Source organism: Physeter macrocephalus, chromosome 13 (assembly GCF_002837175.3).
Source record: "Physeter macrocephalus isolate SW-GA chromosome 13, ASM283717v5, whole genome shotgun sequence".
Taxonomy (NCBI): Eukaryota; Metazoa; Chordata; class Mammalia; order Artiodactyla; family Physeteridae; genus Physeter; species Physeter macrocephalus.
In genome coordinates, this window is record NC_041226.1 from 67,144,186 (window position 1) to 67,160,164 (window position 15,979).

General features: G+C 45.7%; 1 protein-coding gene across 3 annotated transcripts in view; it reads right to left on the reverse strand.

Annotated features, from left to right (window-relative positions):
* DZIP1 (DAZ interacting zinc finger protein 1) overlaps positions 1-15,594 on the reverse strand; it is a 54,600-nt gene extending 39,006 nt beyond the window's left edge. Inside the window, exons 1-7 of one of the 3 annotated variants that reach the window (XM_055089441.1) lie at positions 15,361-15,594; positions 13,192-13,301; positions 12,272-12,501; positions 11,605-12,159; positions 5,783-5,867; positions 2,855-2,982; positions 1,822-1,983 (exon numbers count right to left, since the gene is read on the reverse strand). In XM_055089441.1, the coding sequence (XP_054945416.1) occupies positions 1,822-1,983; positions 2,855-2,982; positions 5,783-5,867; positions 11,605-12,159; positions 12,272-12,307 (966 nt within the window). In that variant the 5' untranslated portion in view covers positions 12,308-12,501; positions 13,192-13,301; positions 15,361-15,594. Of the gene's footprint in view, positions 1-1,821; positions 1,984-2,854; positions 2,983-5,782; positions 5,868-11,604; positions 12,160-12,271; positions 12,502-13,191; positions 13,302-13,763; positions 13,856-15,360 lie in introns of those variants that run through there. The other 2 variants (XM_024123167.3, XM_024123166.3) reach the window with 2 other exon arrangements.
* Positions 15,595-15,979: the final 385 nt, after the last annotated feature.

Sequence of the window (15,979 nt, forward strand, 5' to 3'; positions counted from 1 at the left end):
CGTGCTCCGCAACAAGAGAAGCCACCGCAATGAGAAGCCCATGCACCACAACAAAGAGTAGCCCCTGCTCGCTGCAACTAGAGATAAATAAATAAATAAATAAATAAATAAATAAATGTATTTATTAAAAAAAAATATATATATATATATGAATGGTAAAAAAAGTCCTAGGTGTGGAAAAGTCCAATTCCACAATGATCCTGGGGCCAGGAATAACCATGGAGGGAATCTCAGGCAAAAGAGCCATACTGGCAGCTTTATCACAAGGAAAAAAAAATGAGTGTGGCCTTGATGGAGAAGACATAAAAAGCCAGTCTTAAATTGGTTACTATCAGAATCCAGTACTGTGGGTAATACGACATCCCACTTTGAGAAGATGCCAAGGGTCTGAGTTCAGGAGAAGCCCCTGGAGTAGGGGTGGTAAAAGAATTACTACTGCCCACAGGTTCTGATGCTTAGAACCAAGCGAGGTGATAGGCGATAGCTGAACCAACAGGGAGTTGACTGAAGAAAGCCCTATAGAAAAGACACAATGAGCTATCCCAAGTTAATTTCCCCTCAACTTTTTATTTGCAAATTACAACCTATGAAAAAGTTGAAAGAACAGTATAATGAACACCCATTTCCCCTTCACCAGTTGTTAACCTCGTGCCACATTTGCTTTGTAAAGATATGACAGCGGCTGGCAAACTTTTTCTGTAAAGAGCCAGATAGTATTTGATTTTGGGAGACACGTAAGATCTTGGTCATAACCACTCAACTCCATGGCTCCAGCACAAAAGCTCCATAGACAAAGTGTGGAGGAAGAGTATGGCTGTGTTCCAAAAAACCTTCACTTGTGGACACTGAAAGTTAAACTTCGTATAATTTTCATGTGTCGTGAAATATTTCTTCTTTTGACTTTTTTCAACCACTTAAAAGTGTAAAAAGCTTTCTTAGCTTGAGAGCCATACAAAATCAGGTGGTTTGTCAGGTCTGGGTCACAGGTCATAGTATGCCCATACCTGTGAGAGGGTTCGGGCCGTTTTAGAGAAGGATCTTAGCAGTATTCCAAAACTATCCCTCTATTTTAGTTTATAAACATGTTGGCCCCTAGAGGGAGCTCCAGACTCTTCCCTTGCCTCCTTTGCTTCTCCGTGACCACGGCTGCTCCCACCGGGAAGTGGAGGTTGCATTTAGCGACATCCAGCTCACTCAAATCCCTGTCCTCCTCACCAGCTAGGCCTGGGGTGAGGAAGGGGCCTGGCAAAGGCTCTCCCTGTCTTTCTGGGTCAGCTTCCTTTTCCCACATTGGCAATCTCTGTCAGTCTTTCTGGAAAGTTCCTTTGGAACTTTGGAAAGCTCTAAAACTCAGGGAGGGAGTTATTGTTTTGGGCTATCTAAACCTAACCAGCTAAGAAAGAGGGACCTTCTCCTCTGATCCAACTAAAATGTACCAAGTGTTCTGCACTGGGGTTTGGGGTCAAAGCTCCCACTCTCAAGGAAACGACTTTTCTGACTTGCTCTCTCTTCCGTATGCCCCAAGCTCCCAAGACTCTCAGGAAGGAGGGGTGTCTGGGCCATGGCACAACAAAGGAACTTCTGGATCCGCGGGCCACCTTGCCACTCTAATACCACCTCTCAAGGCCACAACTCTAACAATGCTATGAAGACTCCGAGGTTTAATACTTACATATTCTCAACGTTTTTTGTGGGTATTTTTGGGTGGCGCCACGTGGCTTGTGGGATCTTAGTTCCCCAACCAGCGATCAAACCTGTGCCCCCAGCAGTGGAAGCTCAGAGTCCTAACCACTGGACCACCAGGGAACTCCCAATACTTACATATTCTAATGCTGAATTCTTAGAAGTTAGTTCTTTAAACTCCTTCATAAACATTTCCTTGACTTTTTCCATTTCATCAACTAGTTTCTCCTTCTCTTCTTCTTTCCATCTATCAAATAACTTCAGAAATTCTTCCTCTTTTGTTTTCTGCATTTCATATTCCTGAAATTGATTTAATACATGGCTTTAAAAGCTCTGGTATGAAGCAAGAAATTGACAAACCTTTAGCTAGACTAACAAAGAAAAGAGGACTAAATAAATAAAATTATAAATGAAAGAGGAGACATTACAACTGATACTACAGAATTACAAGGGATCATGATAGCCTACTACGAACAATTACATGCCAACAAATTGGACAATCTAGAAGAAATAAATTCCTAGAGACATACAACCTACCAAGATTGAATCATGAAGAAAGAGAAAATCTGAACAGATGAATAACGAGTAAGGAGATTGAATCAGTAATCAAAAAACTCCCAAAAAAGAAAAGCTCAGGACCAGATGGTTTCACTAGTGAATTCTACCCAACATTTAAAAGGAATTAACCCCGGGCTTCCCTGGTGGCGCAGTGGTTGAGAATCCGCCTGCCGATGCAGGGGACACGGGTTCGTGCCCTGGTCCGGGAAGATCCCACGTGCCGCGGAGCGGCTGGGCCTGTGAGCCATGGCCACTGAGCCTGTGCGTCCGGAGCCTGTGCTCCGCATTGGGAGAGACCATGACAGTGAGAGGCCCGCGTACCACAAAAAAAAAATTAATAATAAAATAAAATAAAATAAAAGGAATTAGCCCCGGGCTTCCCTGGTGGCGCAGTGGTTGAGAGTCTGCCTGCCGATGCAGGGGCATGGGTTCGTGCCCCGGAGCGGCTAGGCCCGTGAGCCATGGCCGCTGAGCCTGCGCGTCCGGAGCCTGTGCTCCGCAATGGGAGAGGCCACAGCAGTGAGAGGCCCGTGTACCGCAAAAAAAAAAAAAAAAAAAAAAGGAATTAACCCCAATCCTTCCCAACATATAACTGTTTCTGAATTTAGCATACCTTAGAGAATCTGACTGCATGGGCATGCTGTGCAGCCTCTAGCTGAGACCTGGTGAGCTGCAGCTGCTCCTTCAACATGTCGATCTCATTCTGGAGCTTGTCAGTCTGTGCCCTTGTCTTATACTCTGCTGCAACAGAAATACCTCGTTAAAATACCATCTCTTAGAAAACCTATCTGAAAACTTTTGGGGTACATCCTATTGATAAGACAAAGACAAAGGAAACTGTTTTTACTTGGGATATTACTTTTTTCATGCCGCACGAGCCAACTTTTACTCTCTACTCTTCAATATTTATTTTCAGTCCTTCATATTATTGAGCGCTGAATTATTCTTAGCAGATCCTTTCAGCCACTAGATTGAGGTTGGATTATCCTACATAGATAGGGTGAGAGCCCATTCAGGGAGCAAAAATGGTACAAAGAATAATCCTGGGCTCTTCCTCAAGATACCTGTCTCAGTCAGAGAAGGGAAGCGATAGGTACCACAGTATTGAAATCTCTATGGTCACCATCCTTCTGGCTCCCACCGAACTCTCCTGAGAACCTCATCTGTGCTAAGATAAGCAGAGGCTGGCATTCAAAATGCAAACTTGGGCCATAACCCATCCATGGGGCAAAAACGAACTACTGAAAAGTTGTTAAAGGGAGCAAAAAGTGAAGGGAAGAATACTTATGTACATGTACTTACATGCAGATGTACACATGACTGAATGGATATACATGTGTCTGTGAGTGTAGACATGAAAGGTATGGAAACCAAGGTAGAAAGTCAGAATCTCAAAGATGACCTGAAGAAATAATACTCATTTCAGAGTCTGAAATACTCTCTGAAACGAGTATGAGATAGAATAAGATACTGAAACAGAAGAGAAAGAAGGTCAGTTTCACACTGAAGAATGGTAGGTTAATTAAAATACTTAATCTTCCCAATGTCTCCAATACATTGCTAAATTGTAGCAGCGGTCCACGGCTTATAAGTGGAATTTTATGCTGTTCATATTGTTTATGCAAAGTTTAGCTATTTCCTAAATAAATCTATTTATCTGAAATACGCAGGAATGGAAACAAACTGGCCCCAAAGGGAGGGGAAAGCAGGCACTGAGTAACAAGCTAGAAGTACACACGTCTAGATACCGAGAACATTTAAGATTGTAATGAGAAGTTCTGTGGGTTACTGTGGCAATCAGCAGAATGCTTTGATCTGCTCATGGAGAAACAGACCTTGCATTCTTTGCTCCTGAGAACATTTAAATTAGTAGGAAACCTGGTTCCATGGTAAGCCTCCCATCTCCTGCTTCTTCAATTTCCCCCTCTATACACTGGTTAATTCACATCGGCACCCAAACACATCTTAGTATCTCCCACCTCAAACAAGACAAAAATTTTCCCTTGGTCTCATATTTCCCTCCTGGCACTGCCACCTGTCCCAGCTTTCCTTCCCAGCAAACGTTACTGAAATAAATATCTGTAATGGACATGACCACTCCCTTGCCTGATTCCCAGCTCACTCCAATCCAGCTTTCATCCCCCATAATTCACTGAATTATGTCACGTGTCAAGGTCACCAACAGTCACTGTGACAATAATGGTCAATTCTAGGTCTTCCTCTTACTCTGTGCCTCAAGATCATTCGGTGTAACTGTCTCCTTCTTGAAACACTCATGCCCCTTGGTTTCCATGGCAACACACTTCCCAGCTTCTGTGCTGCCTCCATCACTCTGATTTCTCACTCTCTTCAGCTTCTCCTCCTGAGCTCCTAGTGTGGGGCTGGCCCTAGCCATCTTCTCTTCTCTAAGTGATCGCATCCAGCCCAGTTCTGCTAACGACTTCCACGTTTTATCTCCAGCCTGGGCCTTCACCTTGACCTCCAGACCTCCAGCATCTCCACTTGCGTGGCAACTGTACGTGTGACTTAATTGTACCCGCGGCCAACACAAATTCTCCATTCTCCTTCCTCCCTCAGTCTGCTCCCCTCCTGGTCTGTCTCTCAGTAAACATGACAGCCATTCACCCAAATGTACAGGACAAAAGCCCAGGATCATCTTTGCTTCATCTCTTGCTCTCACGCTGAGTCACATCTCTGTGGCCTCTGCGTCCAGAATAAATCTTCTCCATCTCCACTTCTCCCACCTTCCCTGGCACCGTCCTGGTTCAGCTGCCACCTTCTCTCACCTGGGCTATCATGCAGCCTCCTCACCTTCCCAGCTGCTTCCACCTCTGCCCCTACAGTCTGTTCCTCAACTGCAGCTAGAGGGGTCATTTTAAGGTACGAGTCAGATCACGTCCCCGCAACTTAAAAGCCTCCAGTGGCTTCCCATTGCGCTTATTAAATCACTCATATGCCCACCCAGGGCGTTCAAGGCCCTGTGTGACCTAGTCCCTTCCTAACCCACCACTGCCTTGCTCACCCCGCCCCACCAACCTTCTATCTGTTCCCCAAACACGCCGTGTCCTGCCTCTTCCTCACACACCCTCACAGCGCGAGTTCCCCTTGCCTGGGACATACATTTCCCAGATCTCCCGCAGGCTGGGACCCCAGCATCATTCTGGTTTCTGATCAAATAGCGTCTCCTTAATGAGGAGTCACTAGGAGTCACTCTCCATCCCATTCTCCTACTTTATGTTCTTCATGGCACTTGCCACCATTTGAAAAGAATTACTCATTCATTTGTTTAAACGTGAATCCTCCATCCCTCCCATTAGGGTGTAAGAGAGCCAGACAGGGTCTGTCTTGCTTATGGCTGTATCCCCGACCCCTAAGGCAGTGCATGGCTCATAGTAGGGGATCAATACTAACTAAATGAGTGAACAAGGACTATGACGCTTTCTTTTAAAAGGATCGAGAGATGCTTTGGACCATGTCTCACTGCAAAAAGAAAAAGGTACCAGAAAGAAAACAGATCTTTCAAGTAGCGCTCACGACTTACCAAGACGAGAATCTTCAGGGTGGCGGCGCTGAATGTGACTTTGTAGAAAAGCTTGGTTCATAAAGGCCTTGTCACAAAAACGGCACTGAAAAGGAGAGAGCAACAAATCCAAGGGTCTGTAACAAGTGCCCTTCCACCTAATTTGAGTTAAAATTTGGGTACCTGAAGCACTATCTCTTGGGGGCTTTCCCCCAAAAGTTACCACCCTGGCAAGTGATACTGAAAGGATAACTAAAAAGACACACAAGACCAGGGCGTTCTTCCCCAACGGAACACAGGACAGTGAAAGCCATCTCTTGACAGTTAAAGTAGCCCATCTTGGTGGTTTCTGGAACCCCTGATGCTGCCCCTGTTAAGACTGGTGGTCCACAGCCCGCCAGCATCAACTTGTTCATGACACTCCAGTCATGCCAGCCTCTTCCTGTCCCTCAAGCAAGCCAGCTTCAGACCCTTTGCAATGGCTGGTCCCCTGCCCGAATCTTCCCCAGACCTTCCCATGACTGGCTCCTTCTCGGCACTCAGGATGTTATTTACGGAGCATCTTCCACGCTGGGGCTGAGCTGAGCGTCCTCAGCAGATCTTCCCGGATGAGCCTCCTGACAGGCACTGTCCCATCACACCGTCTTGTTTTCATCACCGTACATCTCAGCAGTTAATACGTTCAGGTTTACTTACTTCACTTGCTTATTGTCTCCTGCCTAATCCCTCTAGGTTCTAGAATGTCAGCTTCCTGAGAGCATGAACTCTTTTCTCTCTTATTCATAGCTTTATCCCCAGAGACCAGCATTAAAAAAAATCATTGAGCACATGCTTAGAAATATTTGGCCTCCTAAAATGAACTTACTGGGAAAAAAAAAAAAAAAATCAATCCTACCAATATCTCTATTCTCTACTTTAACACAATTTTTAAGCAAAAAATGCAACTTGTTTCATCTATATCCTCCCCCCTGGATTACTCTGAAGTAAATCCTGGATACTGCATATTTCATTTGTCAATATTTCAGAATCTATCTCCAAAAGGACTTTCTTTTAACACAATCATGATATTATTATCCCACCTTTTAAAACGTGAAAATTAACTTCTTAATTATCGACAAATATCCAACCATTTATTTTTTCCCCAATATTTCACACATTGTCTTAGAAAACATTTTTGCAGTTTGTTGTGAGTCAGGATCCAAATAAAGTCATATCCTGCAACTGGTTGTTTTGTCTCTTCTCTTAATTCTGTTTTTGTCTATAGGCTGAGCCTCCAAGCTCCTTTTCCTTATAATTCTTTTGCTGAAGAAACTGAACATTTGTCCTGCAGAGTTACTCTCAGTCTGGATTCTGCTGTTTCATCTCTATTGTGCTATTTACACGTTCTCCTATTCAGCTTTTGCCTTACTCTTAATCAGTATAATTGCATCAGAAAACTTTAGGTTCTAATTTCCCAGAAAATTAACATTATGGCATATTTCTCAGCATTACATTTCAGAGGATCTTTATAGCATCTTTTACGACTTCTCTGCTCGTGAGGACTGTTCTGGTTTCCTCACAACAGTTTAGGGACTGCCCACACTGGCTCGGGTGTAAGTGTGGCTCTTGGGCTACACACAGCCCTGGAGAAAGGAAAGGAAGAGGAAACATGGAAGTGTAACTTTTAATTTCTCAAAATAGAAAATATGTATTTTAACTATTGCAATAATACAGGAGACTCATGAGCTCAGGGTAAGAAGGGGCTCATACTCCAAAAAGACTGACATTTTGACTACATCAACATGAAAAACCTCTATGACAAAAATACCAAAATAAAGTTAATAGACTTCTGGTTTCTGGATCTGCATGTAGGGAGCTTGAAAATCACCACTCCATCCTAACAACAAGGAAAAAGCTGAACAGACTGAAAAATCCACAACTCTTATTGGATCTGTAAGAGAGGGGAGGATACAGGGCAACCACTGCCCCGAGTGTGCTTTTCAAAAGTGCACTTTAAATCCTTGCTAATGTAATAAGGCAAGAAAAAAATTAAAAGATATACAGACTGGAAAGGAAGACACAGAACTGTCTTTGCTTGCAGATGACATGATCGTCTATGTAAAAAATCCAAAAGAATTGCCAAAAAACTCCTAGAACTAATAACCAGGTATAGCAAAGTTGCAGGATACGAGGTTAATATACAAAAGTCAACTGCTTTCCTATATACCAGTAATGAACAAGTGGAATCTGAAATTAAAAATGTAATAACATTTACATTAGCACCCCCCAAAATGAAATAATTAGGTCTGTTGATAATGGGGGAAGCTATGCATGTGTAGGGGCAGGAGATATATGGAAACTTTTTGTACCTTCCCCTCAATGAAACTAAAACTGCTCTAAAAGAAAAAACTTAACTTCACACAAAAACCTGCAAGTGAATGTTTATAGCAGCATTATTCATAATAGCCAGATACGGGTTCCAGGCAAGATATCCTACAAAAGTAAAAGGTTAACAGACTCTAATTCATGTACACCATGGAATACTAGTCAGTTTTTTAAAAATGAATGGATTAGTGATACCTGAAACAACTGGTCTAATAGGCCCCAAAGCCAAAACTATCTGATCTACCATCACTGGGATTAAAACATACTTTATAATAGATCTTACAGTAATTAGAAACTTAATAAAAGTCAGATCATTCTTTACAATGAAAAACAGCAGGAGGTTCAGGAATCCTACTTATTGCACAAAGATTCTGCCTTAGAAATAATAAAGTTCCCTTTCAGGGTAAGAAGGTGGGAAGGAATTCTACATCACCTAGAATGAAATTTCTCCATTAATAAGATAATTATAAAACTTTAAAAAATGCTGTAAAAACTTTATCCTATAATCCTTTGCATTTTCTTAAAAAAAGTTTTTAAATATATGATAAATGTTTGATATACAGATGAATGATATAAACTTCTATTTCAAAGGAGTTCCCTTAAAGAATCTTTAGGACAGAAAGTGACATAATGAATTAAGAAAAATTAGGTACTATGAACTTTTCATAGAAAGGAATCTGATACTCTTTCCATGACAACCCCAGGGATATAATATGTCAAATTATGTTCAGTGTACTTGGTTTCAGAATGTTGACTATATGTAGGTTGTATGCTATGTAGACCATGTCTTAATACCACTTCTATCCAAAATCATTAAAAATTTAAAAATACTTAGTGTAATGGAATTAACACAAGAACTCAGGATTCCTTTACCTAAATGAGTAGGATGGAGGTTTTTGATTCCTCCAGATGTTTTTTAAGACCTCTCAAAGACAACGACGGAGAATAGGAGATAAAGATTTTTCACTACGCCCACTGAGAGCTAGGCCCTGTTACATCAGTATCTTTTTAAATTTCCATGGCAACCACTTTATCCATGAAGAAATCAAAGCTCAGGAAAGTTAAGTTGCAGCCTTATTGGTTGCACAGTTTGACCCACGTCTCTCTGACAGCAAAATGCATGCTTTTTCTACTCCCCAACACTCATCTCCAACTCCAAGGGGCTCAATAATTGGAACAAGGGACAGAAATTCACTGACAGATTCCAAAATCTATCTGTGTTGCTGAAGGGTGGGGAGGAATCTGAGTCTTCCAGCCGTGAAAATGAAAGGTCTTCTTAGAGTCTAAGTCCTATAATCCAATGGAATTTTTTAATTTTTAAAGTTTTAAAAATAATTTGATAGCCAGATCACCGGTACACACTGGCCTTTACACATGGCCATCAAACTTCCCCGGCTGTTGGAGGTTTCTATTTAAATAAAAATTCACAGACGAAAGTCAAATAACTATTTAAACAAAATCAATTGACTTCCCATAAATTTTACTATAGGCCAAATATCCCTAGCTTACGAATCTGTAACAAAGATTATAACACCGTGGAATCCCTGCTAGCTTACATGCCAACTATTCTTAGCAGCAGTCTTTGACTACCCCTCCCTGAAACACTGATTCTCCTAGTATCTCAGCACTGTGATCTCTGGCCTTCTGGTCTGAGGATTCATAAAGAGATAGGTCACAGGTAGCCACAGCTCACTACAGGGAAGCCGCTGCAGAAATCAACATCCGCTTGTTGGATGCTATTTACTGAGCTTTCCTCGTGCTATACATGCATTATCTCACGGGATTCTCAGAGCAACCCTACTACTCATGTTCTCATTTTCCAGATGAGGAAACTGAGGTTTAGAAGTTAAAAGACTTGCACAGAGGAATAGGTGGAATTCAAACCCAGGTAGTCTAACTCCGGAGTTGTCACCCTAAAGGCTCTCACTGCTCAAGAACTCCATAAAGAGACAATGGCAAGTCACTTAATAGAGGGCAGAGTATACGTGTACTACACTAAGTAGGAAAAGGTGGTGTGGTCATCCCTACCTCTTCTTGGCCACACCTGGGCACACCATACAGCTACCACCGCCATTCAGAGAGTCTGAGTGGCCAAGAGTTGGCAGGTGTCACTCATTTGATAAAAGTCAGCCATTACTTTTTTATCCTCATATTATCATTCACATTTGAAAATCTTTACTTATGAACAGCTATTTTTATGATAACCAAAAGAACGAAAAAAAAGTTTATAAACATAAAAGTTTTATGTTACAGGCTTTAATGTTTCACTGAATAATACCAAAGCCAGATAAACTTTTTTTAATGTTTTAAACAGAACCTATTCTATCCATTTTACGATAAATACATTTAAAGAGCCATCTCAGCACTATTTATAAATATTTAGTTTTTAAATAGCATTTATGAAACAAATAGGCAATTAGCGACATCAGGTGTCATTGGATGACTCTACCTAAAGGTTGTATACCCAAGGCTAAACATTAAGACTTTCTAACAGCATTCTTTCCCAACTGTTCACCTAGTTTAAGTACACTTCTCTCAAGGCTCCTGTTGGGTCAGTCCTAAGCACTATTAACCTCACTGTTTTCTGAGCCCTACACCCACTTCTCCACACTCACTCCTGCTTTGGCTCCACCATTACCTAAATCCACTGAGGCCTTTTAAGTCCTATTTAGCCAAAATGACTGGAATGTAGGGGTGTGAAATCAATCTTGTCAGTCTATTGCTTACTTTGATATCTTCATCAAACATTCTTTGCTTCTTCCACCTAACCAATAAAAAAGATAAATATGCTGATTTCTGTTACACACAAAAATTACAATATTTATCTTGGGTTCAATGTCTAACCCCTAACAGTTGGGAGATTAAGAACAAAAAGGCAAAATTTTAAAATTTTTTAAGTAGTATTGTTATATCAGCAAGTATTCTCCTGCTTAGGAAATATACACATTGAAATACTTAAGGGTCTGCAACTCACTGCCAAATGGTTCAAAAGTAATAGTATGATATAGAGACAGAGAAAATAAAGCCAACGTGGCAAATGTTAATAATTGGTGTAAGGAAATTTTTGCACTGATCTTGTCATCTTTCTGTAAATTTTAAAATATTTCAAAATTTTAAAATGAGGAAAAAAATCCACAAATTTAAGCATTCCATATCATTTGGGGCCCGAGCTCAACAGCAATTTGTACCTGGTTTATTTTTCATTACACCGATTAGGAGGCAGAAACAGTTTCTTAAACAACCAGCTTTTAGATAATTCAATAAAGCACTGCATTAACCCTATGTTAGTCTACACAAGGTAATGAACCACGTTATCTGTTGGTTAAAATTACTCTTTTGCTTAAATATATGCTGTTTCTTCTAATTTAGAGTACAAATCAAAAAAAAAAAAAAAGGGCAGTGCTATAGGAAAGGACTCTCAATATCCCAGCCGGTAGGAAGTGAGGGTTTTATGGGGTAATCACAAGGCAGCTTCCCACCTGGTAATAGCTGGCTTTGGCCTCAATCATTAGCTGCTGGGTGGAGATCAACTTTTTCCTGCGTTTACACTCTTCCTTGAGGAACTTGATCTCGCCGGCCTGCTTGGTGAGGAGCCTCTTGCTCTGCTCGCACTCGGCCAGGCTCAGGCGCAGCCGCTCCTCCAGGTTGTGCAGCTGCGAGGTGAGGAACTCCTGCGAGTGCAGCAGGTACTCGATGGTGAGCTGCGCCAGGCGGATGAGCTTTAGCAGCACAGGGTCCACCCCCGACTGGCAGTGCGGGCACTTCTCGTCCTCCAGCTTGCAGAAGGTGATGTTCATGATGTTCTCCTGCAGCGTGAGCACGTCCACGGCGCCTGCCACCTTGTCCACGTCGATGGCGCTCAGCCGCCGCCAGTCCACGCTCTCCAGCCGCGGGCGGAACTGGAAGAAGGGCAGGGGGCCCGAAGCCGCGCTGGGGGGGCCGCAGGCCATGGCGGCCCCGCCCGCCGCGGCGGCTGCGGAGGCGGGTCTCTCCAGGCTGTTGGCGAGCGGGTAGTAGACGTGCTTCTGAAAGGGCTGCGGGAAGGAGAGAGAATGGGGGAGGCGGAGGGGGCTGGGAGTTCTGTGGAGTCCCCGCCGCCCCAGCCCGGCATCGGCAGGCGGGCATCTCCGGCTTGCCGCCTCTTACCATGCTTGGAAGCAAATCCGCCGCCTCTGCCGGCATCGGAGGAGGGGGCAGTCCCGTCTACCCGGCCCGGGCCGCCGCCGCCCCACCCCTCGGAGCCGGGAGAAGGCCGGGTCCCGGGCGGCGGCGGCCTAAGGCCTGGGCGTCTAGGCCGTTGTTATGGCAGCGCCCCGGGCGTGGACCTGGAGCAAAGTGCGAGCCGGCCAGCGCGCGGTCAGCGTGCGCCCAGGGCCCTGCGGGACCAAAGAAGAGCTCGTCGTGGGCCAGCCGAGGACACACCGGTCCACCTCGAGAGGGCACACTTCCTGAGCGCCGGCTCGCGGGGCACCACCTTGCAAGTCTCTAAGGCGTGGGGAGCCACATGCTAGCTGCCAGCCTCTGATCCTCGCCTTAGGTTTCTGAGATTAGAAAGATCCATTCATCCTCCTCTTTCACGCACAACTCAGAAAACGTGAAGCAACAAATCTATGTAAAATTAAATGGGATGGAGCGGGGCCTAGCTGCAAAAGGGCACGAAGCCACTTTGGGGTATAATAAAAATATGTTCTCTATTTTGATCGTCTTGTTGATTACCCGGGCATATACATTTTTCAAAACTCACTGAATGGTACACTGAAAATTAACGGTGCATTTTGTACATTATACTTCAATAAAGTTGTTTTAAAAATTAAATTTGTAGTGTAGTTAATTATGTTTGATGGAAGGCTTCCTAAATTCTTTACATCCAAGATACTTTGTTAAATGGAGTCTTTCTTCCTCTCTGGGTTGGCCACCTAGATATAACATTCGGATAGAATTTCAAACCAAAGAACTTCCCCAAATATGTAATACCTTACTTGTCTTTCCAAAAGGATACGTTTTTCAAAATGTGAAGATAAAGACAATTATATGGAGGGGGAACTTTCCAGGGCCCTGGTATTTACCTTACAAACTTGTGTGGCAGCTGCATTCTGTTTTCTGGAGAGGCTGAACTATTTCTAGCAGCAACTCGTAGACCTCAGGCCTCTCATTCTCGAGGTCTTCTGGGAGCTGCCTGTGGTTACCATAGAGATGGATGAACTGAGGAAAAGCCAGCCATTCCTCAGTCCACCGGGGAGTCCCTGCTTGGACCAACCATCAGGAAAATTTTTGTCTCTCCTAACAGCCAACGAACAGAAGAAACGAAAATACAGTGCAGAGTAACTGGAAGCAAACTTGTGATGTCAAACATTTCTAGCCCGTTCTAGACACTGAGAACTAGAAATAAGCCCACAGGAAAGCATCCCGAAACTAAGCATACACTTCAAAAGACTTCATAGAAGCTGTGCATCCAAATAATTTTGAACGGGATTTTCAAAGAAAAAGAGCTATTATCGATTAACTACAGCCAGCATGACAGTCTTAAAGATCTAGCTTCAAAGTCTGATTCTTCCATTTACTTGATGCCTGACCTACAAGTTACGGCAGCCCTAGGCTTCAGTTTCCCAGTCTGTTAAATAGACGTCAGGATACCGACCTGGCAGGTCTATGTACCCTGGACTCCATCCACTGGGCTGCAGGATCAGGGGGAACAAGGGCTGTGGTCTCTCTTCCTCACAGTTATATCCCCAGCACCTGGCATAGATCAGGCACGGAGAGGCGCGTTAAGAATTTGCCAAAAGGACACATGGATAAAGAATGATCCGAATGACAGGCTTCCCCCGTGGCTCAGTGGTTAACTTTGCCACAGGGACACATGGATAACGAATGATGCGAATGACAGGCTTCCCCCGTGGCTCAGTGGTTAACAATCCGCCTGCCAATGCAGGGGACACAGGTTCGATTCACAGAAGCTGTGCATCCAAATAATTTTGAACGGGATTTTGAAAGAAAAAGAGCTATTATCGATTAACTACAGCCAGCATGACAGTCTTAAAGATCTAGCTTCAAAGTCTGATTCTTCCATTTACTTGATGCCTGACCTACAAGTTACGGCAGCCCTAGGCTTCAGTTTCCCAGTCTGTTAAATAGACGTCAGGATACCGACCTGGCAGGTCTATGTACCCTGGACTCCATCCACTGGGCTGCAGGATCAGGGGGAACAAGGGCTGTGGTCTCTCTTCCTCACAGTTATATCCCCAGCACCTGGCATAGATCAGGCACGGAGAGGCGCGTTAAGAATTTGCCAAAAGGACACATGGATAAAGAATGATCCGAATGACAGGCTTCCCCCGTGGCTCAGTGGTTAACAATCCGCCTGCCAGTGCAGGGGACACAGGTTCGACCCCTGGTCCGGGAAGATTCCCACATGCCGCGGAGCAATTAAGCCCGTGCGCCACAACTACTGAGCCTGCGCGCTAGAGCCCGTAAGCCACAACTACTGGGCCCGCATGCTGCAACTACTGAAGCCTGAGTGCCTAGAGCCCATGCTCTGCAGCAAGAGAAGCCACCGCAGTGAGAAGCCCGCGCACCACAAGGAAGACTAGCCCCCGCTCGCCGCAACTAGAGAAAGCCCAGGGGCAGCAACAAAGACCCAGACAAAAATACATTAAAAAAAAAATCCGAATGAATTAGGCGCTTAGGAAACGTCAGCTTCCCCGCCCCTGTCCCTCATATTTCCTGTGCCCCCGGGCTCTGGGTCCAAGCCCTTGAAACTGGGGGGGTCTATCCGCGCGCTCCCACTGCATTCGTGGGAGGAGGCGCGCGGGGCTCGAGGCGCCCATCTCCGTTCGCCGCCACCACTCCGGCCCCGAGAGCCGCGCCGCAGGCCACCCTCGCCCCTCGGCTGAATCTGAGTCGCAAGATGGCCGGAACAGGAAAGAAGGGGGCACGCTTTCCCATTCCCTCTGCAGGGCCGCCAGCCGGGCGCAGCGCCTCCCGCCCCGGGCGCACCATGGGGACGACCCGCCGAACCCACAAAGACAAAGGCCGGGGAACGCGGGCTCCAGTGGGGCCCCGGCGCCGCCCCTTAGAAGGCAAGCAAACGGGGGAGTGGGGGGCTGCGGCAGCCAGGCCAGCGGGGTCTGCAGCGCCTCGGCTCGCAGCGGGAAAACAGAAAGGAGGGCCCGGCTTCGCGGGCACCCAGAGGCCCCGGCCTCCCCTGGGCGCCTGGCGCATCCCTGACCTCGACTCACCCCAGCTGCGCGCTCCTGGGCGGGCGCCGGGCGCTGCAGGCGGACAGGGGCGAGGCTGGGGACGCAGGCTCTAGGGGCGCTGCTGGCGCGGGCGGGCCCGTGGAAGCCGAGGAGCAGCCGGGCGGGAAGCGGCTGGCCAGCTCCTTCTTCCAGGACGCAGGATGAGGCCTGTCTGTTCTGGGCAAGTTGTGGCGAGTCTAGCCGCCTGGCGCCTCTCCAGGCCCTCCCAGATTCCCGGCCACGGGCGCCTCGGGATCCCTCGGGATCCCCCGGGATCCCCCACCCCCCTCCCGCCCCCTCCCCTCTGCGATCTCCCTCCGGCCTCTTCTCTCTGCCTCCCGGCTCCTCCGGCAGCTGGGCGGGACCGTGCGCGTCTAGACCGCCGCGCGAAAATGCGCTCCGCCAATCCCGCTGTTGGTGCAGACACGTGGTGCCTGGGCGCGCTCTGTTGCTGGCGTGGGATGCTAGCCCCAGGAAGGCTTTTCAAAGAGAAACCAGATTCACTCCTACCATGCGGTTAGCCTAACCCCCAGCTAGCTAATTTCCCATAGAGGCAAGGGCTTTTTGTGAATTCCTTCTAAGAAGAGATGCATTTTAATCGCAGAAGTCTGCAGATGCA